The sequence below is a fragment of the Mytilus californianus genome, unplaced genomic scaffold (genome assembly GCF_021869535.1).
Source record: "Mytilus californianus isolate M0D057914Y unplaced genomic scaffold, xbMytCali1.0.p SCAF_5, whole genome shotgun sequence".
Taxonomy (NCBI): Eukaryota; Metazoa; Mollusca; class Bivalvia; order Mytilida; family Mytilidae; genus Mytilus; species Mytilus californianus.
The window spans coordinates 83,605,128-83,620,437 of NW_026262701.1; the positions used below are offsets into that span (position 1 = coordinate 83,605,128).

At 32.2% G+C, this 15,310-nt stretch overlaps 2 protein-coding genes across 5 annotated transcripts in view; one reads left to right on the forward strand and one right to left on the reverse strand.

The window, feature by feature from the left end:
* The window catches only part of LOC127703210 (F-actin-monooxygenase MICAL1-like), a 37,797-nt gene extending 36,290 nt beyond the window's left edge, over positions 1–1,507 (forward strand). For all 4 annotated transcript variants that reach the window (XM_052207733.1, XM_052207736.1, XM_052207734.1 and 1 more), the window contains exon 24: positions 372–1,507. In XM_052207733.1, the coding sequence (XP_052063693.1) occupies positions 372–508 (137 nt within the window). In that variant the 3' untranslated portion in view covers positions 509–1,507. The remainder of the gene's footprint in view (positions 1–371) is intronic.
* A 3,519-nt stretch (positions 1,508–5,026) lies between these two features.
* Positions 5,027–15,310, reverse strand: part of LOC127703211 (F-actin-monooxygenase MICAL2-like) — a 42,732-nt gene continuing 32,448 nt past the window's right edge. Inside the window, exons 16-24 of the mRNA XM_052207737.1 lie at positions 14,857–15,023; positions 13,757–13,848; positions 12,752–12,971; positions 11,690–11,739; positions 10,704–10,911; positions 10,260–10,359; positions 9,477–9,844; positions 8,739–8,843; positions 5,027–5,558 (exon numbers count right to left, since the gene is read on the reverse strand). Of these exons, the coding sequence (XP_052063697.1) occupies positions 5,437–5,558; positions 8,739–8,843; positions 9,477–9,844; positions 10,260–10,359; positions 10,704–10,911; positions 11,690–11,739; positions 12,752–12,971; positions 13,757–13,848; positions 14,857–15,023 (1,432 nt within the window). The 3' untranslated portion in view covers positions 5,027–5,436. The remainder of the gene's footprint in view (positions 5,559–8,738; positions 8,844–9,476; positions 9,845–10,259; positions 10,360–10,703; positions 10,912–11,689; positions 11,740–12,751; positions 12,972–13,756; positions 13,849–14,856; positions 15,024–15,310) is intronic.

Sequence of the window (15,310 nt, forward strand, 5' to 3'; positions counted from 1 at the left end):
TCAAATACTAAATAATTTATGAAACCAATACTACTTTAAAACAATACTTTTGTTGTGAAGTACATTTAAATTGTAAAACTAATTCAAATTGTGACCTATAACAAAACTTTTGAGATTTTTGAAATATATGTAAACAACGCTTCTTAAACATGATCAGGAAAACTAAACGAACCTGGTAATTTATAGATATATAAAATACGATGTGTGAAAGACAAACTATACAATGAATAAATAAGCTATGTATATTTGGAACACATAAACTGAACTTGTTGACCAAATTAAAGGGGGAAAATGAAACTCATATAAACTATCGGGTTATCTGTAACATGAATTATATTACACTAATATAAGTACATGTTTTGTATTTGTAGCTTGGAAATGCAACAAGTGCACTCATGTTAACGACAGGAGAAGGAAGGAATGTGAAATGTGCCACAACAGTAAACCACCACGTGATCATCATTCACGTGATCATCGCCATAATAGTTCACGTGAATCATTTGCCTAGCCTGTCAATGTTATTTGACACTACTACATGTTAGGTGACATTAGATGCGTTAAGATGAAATAAGTTCGATTATTTATTTGACGAACAATTTATGGAAGAAATAGGCGGTTGAACATTCTCATCTAAATTTTCTTCTGTTTAGTTTCTTTATGTTCATTACAGTCGTTATCATCGAAATTACTTCTATCAATTATTACATAATTTTAGTTGTATTGGGGAAAATTTGATGAATTAGGTGACTTAACAATAACTAATAATGATGTTTGGAATACTAACGCTTAAACTAATTTCATAACTTAATTTCATCGTATGTTAAATGTTTAATGATAGAGAAATATATATATATATATAAATAAATGTGTGTTCGTGTGGTTTAATTATGGTTTGGGATATTGTTCAATTTATGGATTGAAGAAAATTTAGACTGTTATTATAATGCACATTGTAAACGAGGTTATTGTCGTTGCTTTTCTACTTCTTTTTTATTAATTGTTAATTATTAATTTTTCCCAAACCTTCTATTGAATTTCCTGCATTAAACTAACATTTTAACAGTTATGCCATTAAAATCTTATAGAATAATGTGAGGCGAGAGTTTTCTTTCATGTTGAATGGTTCGCTGTGACTTTAATAAAAGCGATGTTTCATTGCTTCCTGTTTTGTAAGTGCGTATAGTAATTATGTGTCATGGTTTTCTTACACCATACCTTTTCTTTTCCATTATGTGTTATAACTATCTTAACCAAAGTAATTTTGTGTCAACAGCGTTATAAAAATTAGTCTGAGCATTTACATGGAGTTAATCTTTTAATCATGTTAGCATTTTTAAAATAATATATAGAAAATAGAAGAGTTGAGGTGCGAAATTGAGATAATATTGATCAAATGTTTGATGATGGCGTCAATAATGGAGAAATAATTTGAGTCGTTCTACTTCATAACCTTGATTGTAGAGTTTATAATGTTTTGAGTATTCTTCCATTAAACAAATTTAATTTCGTTACTGCTCAACCGCCACCCACTGTTTCTCGCCTCCATTATATGAACGAATACGTCCAAAAAAGAATGTTATAGAACAATATTCCCGAATTTGACATTTTGATTGAGTGTGAATTTTTAGATTTGATCATCGGTAAACTACAAGTTTGATATTCTTAATTTTCTGATAGAAAATGTATGCGTTGATATTATATTCAAGAAATCTACTGTGTTTGTTTTAGCAACTCACAAATAACCCCTAAAACATTTGTAAAAGGGAGAAAAAATATTGTCTAAAAATAATTTTGACACGATTTTTATCTAGTACTTTTACCTCGAAATGAAATTAGTCCTCTGTTAAACAAGTTTTACGTCGTTACTGCTCAGCCACTACTTTCTTTATTACAGAATATTGGACTGAGGAAAACATTCATATAAGTATCCTGTCACTAAATAAGTTGTGCTCATAGCACAAAAACTATTTCAATAGAGTTATGAAGAAGAAAGACTAACTCAACACTATATACGTTTTACGGTCACGAATTGGTTGACTGGTACGATATTTGGTGTCTCAACTCACTAGCGACATGTTTTTGCGGTCTTGGGTATTTTGAAACCAATTTAGTCGTATAGTTTGTTTTTTGACCGATTATGTCCTATTTCAGATTGTGACAATTTGAATGAATGTGAATTCGCATGGCGGGGAATGTATCCATAGCCGCAGACCCTTTTCCCGTTAAAGAACCCGGTCTCGCTCCTTTTCAAGTTCATGCGATTCCTAAAGTTTGTTAGTTACCTTAATTTGTCTCCTCGTAATCGATTTACGAGATTTAATCATTGAATCAACTGCTCTCGCCTTAATTTATTGATGACTGTTTTGACCAATTTTACACGAAGCATTATATTGTTTAACATGGTCTTATCATTAGATTACATGCAGATCGAATCTACATCTTGAAAGAGTACCACTTACTAATAAGCTAATCAATTTTGAACAGAGACTTACGGAAAAATTATCAAATGAACACGTATATGATATCGCAGATATTAGATATATACGCTAATAAGACAGTACAAAAACAATGTTTGGACAAACTGATAAATACAAATAACGCAAATTCCTAAAATTGTATAGTTCATTTGGAAATGTTTTTTTTCAATACTCACTGTTACCGTTTTACAAAGTGAAAAAAAACAAATGTTGCAGAATCAATCGACACTTAAAACCCAGTAAAGCAAGCGTTTTAAATGATAATATTGAAAAACTGGAACACTTTGATATGTTTGATGATGCCTCGGTATCTTATTACCTTTGATTCTAGTGAAGCTAAAAAGATGATATGATAATAACTATGTCATTGAAGCTGACCAAGAACCTTTATATTGAGATAATGTTTTGATTATAACAGCATTGTTAAAGGCAAGTCATGGGATAATACCTGAGAAATCTGATATGGAACAGTTAAACCCGGCGTTTACGTTTAAGCAGTATAATATGTTTACGATATTGACTTAGATTAAGTTATTTGTTAATCTTGGACCTTTAATAGCATTGTGCAAGACCAAACAAATCATATACATGATATACTTATGCATCCAAAAATGTAAATGCATTGTGTTTTTTTTTATCATGTTAATATTGATGCACACTGTACCTAATTAGTTTTACAAATCAAAAATTGCATGAGAGATATTAAATTTAACCTGTAATACATGTAGAATCAAATGTATTTCTACACGCATATACATGTACATTTCATAATCAACGGGTCAAGTAAATACAGTTAAGTCCGCCTGTGACGTTTAACAATCTGAGTTAATACGTTACGCTCGTGCATCTCCACACTATACAGACTTCATTATTAGGAGTGTGCTCCTTACACAAAAACTTCTCCAACAAAGCTATATGAGAAAGGAAGACTGAAATTGACACTACATAAGTTTTCCGGTCACACTCACGAATTGGTTGCCCGTTTTTAGGTTGGTGTCTAACTAGCGACATGTTTCCACTGTTTTACTTCTTCAGATACCAGTAAAGTCGTTGGCCTTTATATGATTATTTAACCAATTGTGTCCTATTCCCGATTGTGGCCGTTTGGTCGAATGTGAATTCGCATGACGGGTGAGGCATACATAGCATGAAATGCTTACCCTGCCAAAGTACTCGTTCTTGATCCTTTCGTTCCTGCGATTCCCTCGGTCCTTCGGAATCGCTAACGTAGATTCAAACATCTTGCCTTACGGAGGGATAAACCGTACTTTGTAAAACATCACTCTGATTCAAACAAAAAATCTCTGAAACTGACATAATCAAGATGCTTGATTTCTTGATGGACAACATATTTGCAACGATTGGAGGACGTGTTTTGTCTACAACTGTCCCATAGGAAACATATGTGCCCTCGTCTTGTCGACTTGTTCCTTTATTCTTACTATGCAGACTTTATATAGGACTTATTTAGGAAGTGTGAAAAGAAGCTAGCATATCTTTTAACTTCATGTTCCGCTATAAAAATGTCCTCCCGCTAAATAATTCAAAGTGTGGTGGTTAAGTTGAACGCATCTACCCCATTGAACTTGAAATAAAGGATACAACAGATACAGTTGAGTCTGTCTCATATCTTGACCTACATCTATAAATTAACAATTGACGTTCGGTTGACAACCAACATTTACAACAGAAGATATGATTTCAGCTTTCCAATTGTGAACTTTTCAGTTTTATGTAGCAAAATTCCAGCAGCGCTTGCATATGGAGAATATATACCAGTTAGTACGATGTTTCAGAGCTTGCATTTCGTATCATGATTTTCTTGATGACGATTGCTGCTTACAAGGAAGCTATTAAACCAAGAGTTCCAAGTGGTGAAGTTGAACGATGGATATGTTCCAATTGTCGTAATCAAATCCTCCTTGAATGCGACCTATAGAAATAAACTGTCAAAGGATGTGTACTTAAGTAAGCAAAGAGTTGTCTTATTGGCAATTATACCACATCTTTATATTTTTTATATTCTACTGATTTCTTCAGTTAAAAAATGGACAAAGTGCAATTACTCGGTCCCTTTACAACATCGAATCAGAGTGATGGTAAATTAAGGTCAGCAACACATAATGAGAAACATATCTAACAAGTGTGAGAGCTTTCTGTCAAATTGTCTCAGAGAAGCTGCGTTCAGAAGGTGTCACTGTGATAGGATAGAAAAAAGTTACGAGTTCAAGAACATCCTGTCAATATGATCGAAACAAAATGACGACACAAGATGGTCTTTTAGACATGCAGGCAAACAAACCTTTCGAACATATAGCGTTCTGTCAACCGTTCTCAGAGTGATTCACAAGTTGTCATTGTGTTAGAATATTCAAAACAGTCCCACATCCGTCAGAATGGTTTAAAATGAAGATAAGATATGGTTAACTGCAGCTGATGGCAAACAAAGTTACCAAGTATGAGACCCTCAAGTCAAACGTTGTCAGAGGAGTTGCAAAGTGATATTTTGGTACGATATTCAAAAACTAACTTAGAACACGAACAATGTGTAAAAAATGTGTTCATTTAATAAACATTTAAAGCCGTTGATTTTAGAATATTGGGTTTTATTCATACAAATTGGTTGTCTTCATACAAATCGGAAACATATGACGAAATCAAATGATTCGCCTTTTAGCAAAAACAAGGTCAGCATTTGTATGAATTAAACACCTTTTGTGAATATCTGAGCTACAATAATCTTGACAGTTAATAGTAATGACTTCAAGACTTCCGACTGTAGAACACAAAGTAGGTTAATGAATTTTGATACAAGAAAGACAACATTACTGTAATGTTACAAATGATCGACTGCTCATCACACAAATTCATACATGTTTTCAGATACATATACGAAATAATACTCTCCGATTAGTTCTGACCCATCTTGTATAATGACATTAAATTTGAATAAGAAAAGCTAAGCATCTGATTCACGTAATTCGTTTTGGATGACATCAAGTTGTGGTTTATTGTTGTAGCACATTTCACATTTCTTTCTTCTGGTGTCGTTTACATAGGTACACATGCTACATTTCCAAGCTATAAATACAAAACAAACTTAAATACAAAACAAATTAAAATAATTTAATCAATGATTACCTCATCCTTTTTACAATTTTTGTTCTCATATATTTGAATTTAAGTTCTGCGAATGCATTCGACCATATTAGCTAATAATTTAATTTTGGATGTAACGCGTCTTCCGATTGGCTGACGTTGTTTTGTTTATCAGCTCATAGACATAATTTTGTCATGTGACCGTGACGTCATCAACGTTTTTTCATGGTTTACTCCGGTTTAAAATGGAATTTAGAATTAAATTATAAGAAATGACTGTAATATTTTTTCTGTCTATTCGAAATAACATTAAAAATGTGGTGCACACTTTAAAATAAACAGCTACGCGGGTTATTCAGTGTGCACCACATTTTTTATGTTATTTCTCCATAGACAGAAAACATATTACAGTCATTCCTTAAATATTGGTAATGACTATTGTATTTTTCAACATGGAATAAGCTGTCAAATTGCCAGCAAACCGGGTCTTCCTTGATTTGAAGGTGACCAATTTTTAACTTAAGAGGACAGATATCGCGAATCAAACTGATTGATTTATACTAATGTATGGCGCTTTCAGGCTTGCCTGACCTGTCACGCTATGTACCTATTTTCAATGACCATATGTCCTGAACGGTAAAAGTGAAAATAGTCAATATCAAACTTAGCCGTCATTTTGTCATCAGTAACAACATATTAAAATTTGAAAACCATTGGTTGAATGTTTATATGTTACATGTATTACATGTCGAAATGAACTTAAGTGGGTATTTTGTCAAATCTATGAAGGCACATAACTCCAGAACAGTAAAAGTTAAAGACGTCAATATCGAACTTGATCTTCTTTTTGTCATCGTTCGCAGTTCACATCAAAATTTAAAAGCATTGGTTGAATGGTTCATAAGTAAATGCATGGAGTCGAAATAACGTTCTGTTTTCCAATCTATCAAGCACCATTACTCCAGAACGGTTGAAATGAAAATCTTTTATATCGAACATGAACCCCATTTTGTAATTAGTAACAACATATTAAAATTTGAATAGCATGTTATTGCACAGAAACGGTTGGCAGCTGCCAGCTGGTCGCCCATCGTTCTACAACATTTTGATAACGGTATTTTCCATCGCATTGAGTTGATTTTCGTACATTATTGATGTGTAAAACTGGACCATATCACTCACAACCTTTACATGAGATATTCATTCATTAGTAAATCGGTCCAGTTGACAAATCAATACACTCCTTAAAATATGTTTAATCCATATAAAAAGCAAACAATTCGTTTAGTTCTTTACTTTATAATACTTAATTTGAGCTGGTATGACAATGTTGAATGCAACATGTGCAATGCATGGTTATTTTCATAAAAATAGTGTGTTTGTCCATGGTTTTTTTATATTTATTTAGTGTTTAAAAAATATGGGGAAATTAAATCATTTTTGGACAGATGCCATCTAGTATGACACAATAAAAAAATCAGAAAGTGCGAAACCAATGTTCCTGTAGACAACACATATTTTTGTTATACCTTTCATCGGGGTATACCTAAGACCAAAAGTTTGAAAGCTTCACTCATGTCTACGGACTCTTTCTTATCTTCTTTTTAACTTTCCATTGCCAAGCTGCACCCGGAGATAGCCCATATGTCATGAGGCAGTGTTAAACAGATAATAATGAATAAGTCTAACTTTTGCCGAAATCAGAAATTATGTTGTACAGGTCAGAAATCACCTATTACATCAACTCGATATGAATTATAACAGCAGTCGACCGAATTTCATAAATCGATTCAGAAAATAAATCAAGATAATTAACACACAAGACCAATACCGGGTCTGGATTTGCGTCTCTGCATGTAATTAATTGAGGTTGCATTTATAATAGGGCCTCGGTGGCCGAGTGGTCTAGGTAGTTACTTCTGTAATCACTAGCCAGTCAACACTAAGGTTGTGAGTTCGAACCCCGCTCGTGCGGGTGCACTCGACTCCAATCTTAATTGACTAGGATTGTCAGTTTTCCTATCGAAGGTCGGTGGTTTTCTCCGGGCACTCCGGCTTCCTCCACCAATAAAAACTGGCCGCCACGAAATAGCCCAAAAGCGGTGCTTAAAAGTGGCGTTAAAACACAAAAAATCAAAATCAAATCATTTATAATGAAGCAAAACTCTGACGACAATATTTCTTGTACAGCGAGTTTTGTAAAATTTCAAACTGTTTCAAATAAGAAGTGGCAGCACGGCGGACGAAAAAATTGCTTACACACTAAAACACATCAATATCAAGCACCATAACAAATATAAAATCATTCCCTTCAAAAAAGAAGCCAAGAAAACTAAAGGACAGACGGAAGGACGGACAGAGTCGAGCGGTTACTAGACATGCTCTCATGTTTGTCGATGCATGATAAAATGAGGAAATCACATGAAGTAAAAAAAGAGTGATACTAAGTTCGTCGAGGACAGAGTAGCCGTCTCGATATTTGCATACATCTAGTGTTTAGCATACATCACCTACCATGCGAAACTCCCCAAAGTCAAAATGACACAATCAGGAATTATATGACGATCATACCATTGCTAATGAAATCAGTGCAAAGTGTGAACATGCATGCACATGCGTTACGTATCAATTTAGATATGTAAACGACATACGATAGGACAAATTATATTTCATCTGTCGCGAAATTGGAAGTTGACAATGAAAAAATGAAATCATCACGATTTTCATGGATTCTATTTTGAAGTTGTTTATATGTGTCAGTATCGAGGAAAAGGCCAAGATATAAAGCAGACCTTCTAGTTTCGGTAGTGTCCTCAATATCATTTTAACTGGGAAATATGAGATGCACTCACTGAAATGGGTATTGTTGAGTGACAGGATATAATCAATATATCCGAAAGTTAAATTAACGAACTTAACAATATATCTTTTATCGTTATGTCTTTGAGAAGGTTTTGTATGAAATATGTTTCTTATGATTACAAGAACAAAATGACAGTACGGATAGACAACTCGTGCTTTTTGCAATGAAGTTCAGGGCTTTATGGTACAGGTGATTATACAATGAAAACCAACAATAGTTGTAATCTTATAAATCTACGTGTTAAGTAAATAAATTTTGTACTTCAATTCCATGAACAAAATTAATATAATTCATCTTACCTTCACAGGCATCACAAAAGCTGTTTGTGTCGTCATTATGAAGTGTACAAAACGGGCATTCCCAATTCTGAGTTCCAGTTGTAAATACATCAACAAATGTAAGTTCTGAAAAAAAAAAAGAAAAAATTACATTGGTACACAAAAAATGTATGTTAAGTAGCAGCTAAAATGAATATTTGTAATAATTAGTAATTTATTAATTTTTATATTTTTTGAACTTTTTTCTTTTGATATCTGTTCTATAGAAAATTTCAAATATTTCAAATTATGTATTTATAATAATGACATTGTATATATCTTACATGTATTATATTGTATGTACGTCATGTATATGTTTTAATTGTTGGAAATAAAAAAATAAAAATAAAAAAAAATAAAAAAAAAAAATAATAAGAAATTAAAATGGATATATATGCAACTGCTAGAGCCAGAAAAAAATGAAAAACACTTGCTGCATCCCAAACGCTTTGCTCGTATTCAATATTCGGAGAGAAAAAGCGGCAAAATTAAGTAGAGGACAACAAAAACGATTATAAAGTTAAAATTAAAATAATTAAAAAAATCTTTCTGGAGATATGGTAAAACCTCGAATATCAAAGACAGAAGATCCCATTTACCGTACTGTGAAACTATTATAAACGTTATTTATAATAAATACACATTGTTTGTCACATTCATTTTTCATTCATGAAGGGTAGTCCGCATTTTGTCTAAATTTTTTTTTGATTCATTGCATACTTTCAATATCAGCAGACAAAATATCTCCACCAGTAGCTTGGGATTGACTTTCTTCTTCTGAGATCTTAGGCGTGGATTTCAAATCAGCTTTAGTACTAATGACTCTCTGTAGATATGTATCTGTGGAGATAATTTTTGGAGCCACTTCGTTTACGCCATTTTTTATTTCCGATGGGTCCTGTATGTCAATCATCTTGTCTCGTTTTACTGCCTCGTCACTTGCCTCCCTTGTTACATGGTCACTTCCAAACTCTGGAGAGTCAGACTTTTCTACATACATGTATTCTTCTTCCTCGCTAGAGCTATCACTATCACGAGGACTTATTTCACAAATTTCTTCTTTTTGACTTGGTGGTACAAATTGTTCGCTGCAAAAAGCATACTAAATATTAAAAAAATTGAAATGAATAGAACAAATAACAAATATCACAGTCATGATTTATGTATCAAACTGAGATGCCATAGATATTTTAACTGCAAAAACTGAAGAAAACGTTTTATTTTTTATCTAAATTTAAGGTAGTATAATAGTGTTTAAACTATAAGATTTTGTAGAAGCAAATTTGAAATATTATGTAATATTTGTATAATTCCACAAGAATGGTAACGCTTTCTGTGTGTCTGTAGAGTTAAAAAAAAGTAGGACTTGAATGATTAGTGTGTCTGGAGTTTGATATAGTTCAAATTTTACATGACAGCTCATCACGGCCTAAATTAATATGTACATTTCTTATTTGTGACAAACTACATATCAATGTTATTTTATCAAATATATTCACATACTTAGCTGATCGTAATTCGGCTTCATACTGTAATAACTTTTGTCGCCGACAGTACAATGAACACAACTGTCGTCGCAAACTTTGTTTATTCTCTTCCAAAACTAAAATATTAAAATCTGTGTTATGACCATTAGATAGTATAGTAAGCCTTATTCATGTTATTTATTATCTTATTTCTATGTGTATTCTTTAAATCAAATTCATGCCTTGTAAACCACGATAGACTGGTAGTAGATGTGTGATGATAGCTATGAAAACATGTCACACGTTACAATATGCACACATAAAACTTGGTACCAAAATCAAAGAACATGAAGAAGCTCTGGCTTGTTACTGAGAAATGTGACGAAAATGTCCTTTATTGTAATTATGTGTAAGAAAAAATTTAGTATTTGGTAAACAGGAAGTTGATAAATAAAATTTAGCATATGAAATGTTTGCTTACTTTCAGTGTTTTCTTTCAGCTGCTTTTCTATCTCAACTCCCTGTTGTTCTACCCTGCAAAGCTCCACTTCTGCTTCTTCTAGTTGCCGTTTGATTTCCTGAGCCATGAATAATTTGTTTTGCTGCCTTTGTATAGCAAGCTTTCTGGCAGCAAGTTGGACACGCTGAGCATGCCTCACTTCCGTCTGATCAGAGTCGGATCGTTTCAACTAAAACATAGTGTTCAAAACTGCTATTGTGTTTATTTATTTTTGTTTGTATCATACTCCTAACAGTGGTTTTTTTTGGTTTTTTTTATTTACTTGAATTTTGCCTTCTAACGCTGTATGATTGACCCTTAAAATCGGACTCTTTTGTTAACGGCATTACTATAAAACAACATTTGTGTTAAATTGTATAAGATATGTTTATTTTCACGAAAATGAAAATGGTGAGAGACAATTATTCTATATGACATCTTAACTATATTAATATAACTGTACTGCTTTAAATTTTTCCCATATATACTAATTTGTAGATGATATCATCACAACTTTTATTGAGACCCAAATGAAAAATTTAAGTATAAATTACCATCAAAGTAGGCCTAATGAATACCATTGTCTATCTTTCCTTTAAGAAGTGCACACCCTAACAACCAAATGTCACATCAAATGACATAGATGTTATCATTGCAGAACACTTGCATTTGTATTACCCATTAAAACTATTAATGATAGTTATATTAGACAGTGAGAGATCAGCAAAAAAGTATATTCATAACTTCTTCACTTTAGTAGTACAAACAATTATGTATTCTAACGAAATTATTTTTATCATGTTTATAAGGTACCAATTTTATTTAACAGTCTTTATTATACAATATAGATAAAAACAAAATACAAATATATGTGTCCATTGGATACCAAGCTATGCTCTCGGTGAAACACTAATTTGACATGTATCTTAGAAAATTAACATCATATGTACTAAGTTATTCGTACTTACCTGTGGCCTGTTACGCCGGATGCCTTTTGTGGGTTGATTTGATGCAGGGCCTGTCAAGAACATATCATATTATTTGTACTTTCTGTTATCTCATTTTGTTTATTGTAATACCCTTTAATATGTTTCATGCATTTGGCTTTAGACAATTAAAATCAAGTGTTATGCATAAAGGTTATTGTAAATAAAAAGGAGATATGTGTTTTGAAGCCAATATCATATGTTTCAGTGAAAACAAAAACAAAGATATTCGTTCATATGGGTTTTTTTTCTGAAATATATATATATACAACTTCATACCATTAATCATTATCTTACGATTGATTTCGAATTCCGTTTTAACTGACTTAATTACGAACACTAACAAATGTTGACGTCGTCGACAGAAAAAGCACACTTAACTCTTATCGCCAAAGTTGGTTGCAGACGACATAAAAAAAGTGCTCCAAATAATATGATGTTCGAATGGCATATCTTATGTGCATTCTTCTCTACTATAGTTAATAATGGTCTATTGCAGCCGAGTAGTTAATATTTCTTTTTATAATATGTACTTATTTAGAAACAAATGATATTATATAATGGTTTTATATCAATAATGAGCCGTTTCAATTATAACCAAATCGTCAAATAACAACTTATAAGGGTAATTGCAAATGCATGTTTGATCCTAAATAGTCATTTATATAGAAATTAACTGAAAATAAAAATCTACGGAAAGATAAAAAATATCATTATTAAAAACAATAGATCTAGGTAAAATTCCTTAATTTAATATTTTCAGACTTAATTTGATTTTGGTAGATCTTGAAGAAATCGTTCATATAAACTTTTAGACGTTTTTACCCCCATTTTAGTCTGTTTATACCTGAACCATTGTCATCTCAACGAACATCAATATACTTTCGTAAAGTTCATACCTATATTTGTGTATAGATACTTGTTGGTTGTGAAACTGTTGAAAAAAGAGGGTTTCTTTAAACTGGGTTTTTCATTAATGATCTGGTTTAAATGTCAATGAGACAGCAATCATAATACAAATAAAGTAAAAACAATATGTGTTACCTTTGTCAAAGCCTTTGCTCTTAGGTCGATAACAAGTTGCAGAAAATTTATATCTTCTATCATCAAAATCCCTAGATTCTCTGTTTAAGTCCTTAATAGCTTTTTCTAACATTTCTTCATTTTTGCTTGATTTTCTGTTTTCACTGGACTGCTTTTCATCAGGTAGGTATACATTAGAACTGTCCGTTTCTGAAGCAGCACTGATTGTGCCTTCTAATTCCTAGTATGTAAAGAATTACATCGGATATACTTGCAATATACTTTTATTTTAAAAGAGAAACAGATTTTCGTTGAGAAGTTGTATATTTCAATCATCAAACAAAACATACATGTTAAGCTATCAATTTTGTCAAATTTGAAATAATTAACCATCACACTTTTATTTTCTAACTTTTCAACTTCTTGGCAAACTATAACTGTGAGTGACTTCACACACACAAATCCCGTCCCGAATATTCGATCTTTAACATGTCGTACTGGGAGTATTTTTCAGTATGATCAGTCTCAGGTAGTGTTCTGTAACTCTATTGAGTTTCATCAATAATCATTCAGCTCATAATGAAATGCGTTTTCAAGGCACACAAACATACATAAAGATTAGATACCCCTAAAACTGTATTTTCAGAGGGGTAGAAAACTGTAAATGTTTAAGGTTAATTTTGGTATATGTTAGAATTGTTAGACTTGTGTGTTGCAAACTTTCAGACTTTGCTCAGATTTTAATGTATTGTAAAATACACAGTACCATGTTTAGACAATCTTAAAATGCAATTAGCTACATGTAGTTTAAACACTACGCAACGTATTCACTTATATGTTCATTCTATATTAAGCAATGATATGAAGAAGCTTAAATTCAAACTATTTAAAATATGTGATGTTAGATTAAGTTTTAACTTCTATAAAATGTTATTAAAGCAATCATAAGAAACTTTATTTAACGATTTCAATTTAATTATAATTTTTCTATTACCGTATATAATTTCTAAAGGGTCTCGTGCCTACCTCGTTTTCATCCTCTTGAATTGTTTCACGTTCTTTATCACTTCTATTTTGTCGTATATTGACTCTTTGTTGACTTGGATCCGCTGCTGAGTCTACAATAATTTAGTGTATGAAATATGTTGCAGAAAAGCATACATGTTTAATAGTTCCAATTATTACTACAGAGCACTGTCTTTGATTTATACAATGAACGTATGAATAGGGTAAGTCGAAGGGAAAATACAGACATAAGCAACCACTGGTACTTTGCGGAAATCTCCTTCAAACTGGCTAACAAAAACAACCACATTATGTGTTTGTAATCATATCGAATGTGACATATCCGATTAGACTAATCACTGGGTTAGAACTTACATGATCACGATGAGCAAAACGACGGGTGCCAATTTTGGAGCAGGATCTGCGTACCCTTCCTGAGCAACTGAGATTATCCCAAGGATTGGTAGGGTTGGTGTTTCTCAGTCTTTACCTTTCTATATTGTGTTTTGTATACTGTTGTTTGACATTTGATCGTTTTTTCTTTTTTTACTATGGCTTAATAAATTATTTTTCGGCTTATGAGCTTGATTATTCTTTTGGTATCTCCTCCTCTCTTTTTAAACAGGTTTTATAATGGTTTACTTTTATAAATTGTAACTTGGATGGAGAGTTGTCTCATTGGCACTCATACCACATCTTCCTATATCTATTTAAACTGCATCATCTGCACAGTTAAAGGTACATACATAATATCGAATTCTGTTTTTCAACTTAATCAACTCAGATAATTGAACTAAGCTACACTGAATACCTTGTCTGTTATAATATGAATGATTGAAATAACAGTTGCAACAGAATGGACTGAATAGTAGACACGCCAAAACATCTACTGAATGTAAAGTTCAGTTTAAAAATCATTTTACAGAAATCAAGTATAAAATCATGATAATGTATGGGGTTTAATCATGATAATTTATGGGGTTTAATCATGAAACATATGCAATAACTAGTGTATAAGACCACACGTTGTCATTTAGATGTCCTTCGAGAAGTGCTTTCCTTTTGACATCTACTCATAATATCGTATTCTTATTATATGCATGTACTACTACTTTTCTTACCAGTTTCAGCTGAAATATCATGTAAATGCTTTATTATGCTACGTTGCTTTGTATCTCTTTTCAAGGTTTTCCACAACTGTGAAGCATCTTTAATTGTCATATGTTTATCAATGTTCGGTCCTAACGTAGCTTCAAGTCTTTCTTCAATATCATTATCACTGCTCTCACTGAAATATATTTATACGATGTGTAAAAAGTAAAATAACAAAAGTTCTGAACTCCAAGGAAAATTCAAAACGGAGAGTCCCTTATCAATTGGCAAAATTAAAAACTCAAACACATCAATCCAATGGAAAACAACTGTCATATTCCTGACTTGGTACAGGCATTTCCTTATGTAGAAAATGGTGGATTAAACCTCTCACTTGTATAATTTAACTTGACACATTGTGGACAAAAGAGACCAGCTAATTTCATTCAAGATTACTTGTACGACCATTAATTATTACCTTAC